Below are 2,500 nucleotides of genomic sequence, written 5' to 3'. Positions count from 1 at the left end.
AAATCAGCACCCCTCGCGCACTCTTTAGCAGCAAAAGAGCGAACACTGGCGTGAGTTTCGCTAGCTGTAAACATACAGCCTTGAGGCACGTGAAGCTAAAGCCTGTTTTTTTTTTTTTAAACAGAAGTTTTTAACTGTTTTGTTTTACTGGTAGCTTGCTCAGCTCAGGAAATGACAAGGATTAACCAAGCAGTAAGTGCAAAAAAATCTGTCATACGGTATGTCATGAAGTGCACCACAAATAACCCAGCAGGCGGCAACAGTCGCAGTCGCACCCCAGGGGCACGGTGATTACCGTCGTACAGGTCAGCTGATGTATTGCTCTGGTTCGTGTATTGTCGATACTGACATGCCGCTCTGGAGAGCTCCGCTCTTTGGTACCGGTTATGACCGGAGGCTCTGTCTGTAAGATGAGAGGGTTTTCCTTAGGCTGATCAGAAAGCTCTGTCGATCCAGCCACCCACCCGCTGTGCGTGTTTACGTGTGTACCCGCGCGGGTATTTGCCTGAGTGTGTGCGTGCGTGCATGTGTATGCACTCACCACTATGAGTGACAGGCAGCTGGAGGGCATTCTCTCTCTGTTTGTATTGCTGTCTCCACAGGGAGGCCTATTAAGTCCAATTAGCTTTTACCTGTACTTACTTGCCCAGTCAAATGAATCTTCAAATAGCATCAGAGTCGCGCACGCATATTAACGCCTGAAACGGTGACATGATTTACAGAGATGAGTGGCATGCCGTGTTTTACCAGAGAAAACTTGTTATTAATGCCATTTTAAAATGCTTTTAATGCAAGTGCCTGCAGCCCTTTCTGGCCTTTTTAACCAGTCACAGAAATCATTTAAGGATTCTTAAGTAATTCGCTTATTCATGTTGAACTCTCTCTCGCTCTCTCTCTCTCTCACTCGCCCTTGTTCTCAGTACTACGGGACGATTTCAGGCAGAACCCCACCGACGTGGTGGTGGCATCCGGGGAGCCGGCCATCTTGGAGTGCGTCCCCCCACGTGGTCACCCAGAACCCACCATCTATTGGAAGAAGGACAAGGTTCGCATCGATGAGAGAGAGGACCGCATCAAGGTAAGGCCCGCCCCCTGTGGCCCCGCCCCCTCCTTTACTTTGATCTGTCATCGCCTTCTTTTCACTTTATAGAAACGTTCAGTCGTTTTACTCTCTAACTGTGCCTTCCTGTTTGGTGTTTTTATCCAGCTGTTTTAAGATTTCAGTCTCCATATACACGGAGTTGACTTCAGTTTCTGTTGCATCCTTTGAGTTTCATTTATTTATGTAGATATGTTGATATGCACTCAAGGTGTGTGCAGCGCGGCGGCTGGAATGAATTAAATCCCCTTAATTAACTTAATAACCCGCCTAACGAGCTTTCGCATCCACGCCAAGCGGAGGTTAATCAGCCATGATGTCCCCCCCCCGTGTGTCCTGACCGATCGTGACCGATTGTGTGCTCGCGCAGATCCGCGGAGGCAAGCTGATGATCTCCAACGCCAGGAAGAGCGACGCGGGCATGTATGTGTGCGTGGGCACCAACATGGTGGGCGAGAGAGACAGCGAGACCGCCCAGGTCACGGTGTTCGGTAAGGACCACCTACGCTCAGTGCGCCATCATGCTTCTGTGTAGGAAAAGCATTCGTCCAGGAAAATGGGAATTTACTAAATGTTCCCATGGCTTTCCTCTAGTGTATCCGTGTGTCTTACCGTATCCGTGCTTTACCTCGTTACTCATTTCCTGCTCGTACACACAATAGACAATACCCTTCAGTCATTGAAAGATAATAGCGTTTGACTATTACTCATCATTTCTTCTGTGTGTGTGTGTGTGTGTGTGTGTGTGTGCAGAGAGGCCCACTTTCCTGCGGAGGCCCATAAACCAGGTGGTGCTGGAGGAGGAAGGGGTGGAGTTCCGTTGCCAGGTGCAAGGAGACCCCCAGCCTTCGGTCCGCTGGAGGAAAGATGATGTGGACGTGCCCCGCGGAAGGTGAGGGAGCGACCAAGGAAGACACACTGAACTGTGTTTCCCACAGTCTCTCTACACACAAAACTGTGTCTCTCACACAGTCTCTCTACACACAAAACTGTCTCTCTCACAGTCTCTCTACACACAAAACTGTGTCTCTCACACAGTCTCTCTACACACAAAACTGTCTCTCTCACAGTCTCTCTACACACAAAACTGTGTCTCTCACACAGTCTCTCTACACACAAAACTGTCTCTCTCACAGTCTCTCTACACACAAAACTGTCTCTCACACAGTCTCTCTACACACAAAACTGTGTCTCTCACAGTCTCTCTACACACAAAACTGTGTCTCTCACAGTCTCTCTACACACAAAACTGTCTCTCTCACAGTCTCTCTACACACAAAACTGTCTCTCACACAGTCTCTCTACACACAAAACTGTCTCTCTCACAGTCTCTCTACACACAAAACTGTGTCTCTCACACAGTCTCTCTACACACAAAACTGTCTCTCACACAGTCTCTAC

General features: G+C 48.7%; 1 protein-coding gene across 13 annotated transcripts in view; it reads left to right on the top strand.

Moving 5' to 3' along the window:
- Positions 1-2,500, top strand: part of robo2 (roundabout, axon guidance receptor, homolog 2 (Drosophila)) — a 262,803-nt gene that overhangs the window by 195,886 nt on the left and 64,417 nt on the right. For all 13 annotated transcript variants that reach the window (XM_035534283.2, XM_035534279.2, XM_035534284.2 and 10 more), the window contains 3 exons: positions 921-1,078; positions 1,470-1,590; positions 1,853-1,991. In XM_035534283.2, the coding sequence (XP_035390176.1) occupies positions 921-1,078; positions 1,470-1,590; positions 1,853-1,991 (418 nt within the window). The remainder of the gene's footprint in view (positions 1-920; positions 1,079-1,469; positions 1,591-1,852; positions 1,992-2,500) is intronic.

The sequence above is a fragment of the Electrophorus electricus genome, chromosome 17 (assembly GCF_041902795.1).
Source record: "Electrophorus electricus isolate QZ-2024a chromosome 17, ASM4190279v1, whole genome shotgun sequence".
Classification (NCBI taxonomy): Eukaryota; Metazoa; Chordata; class Actinopteri; order Gymnotiformes; family Gymnotidae; genus Electrophorus; species Electrophorus electricus.
Note: the sequence above shows the minus strand (reverse complement) of the source record. Positions and strands in the feature narration are given on the sequence as shown.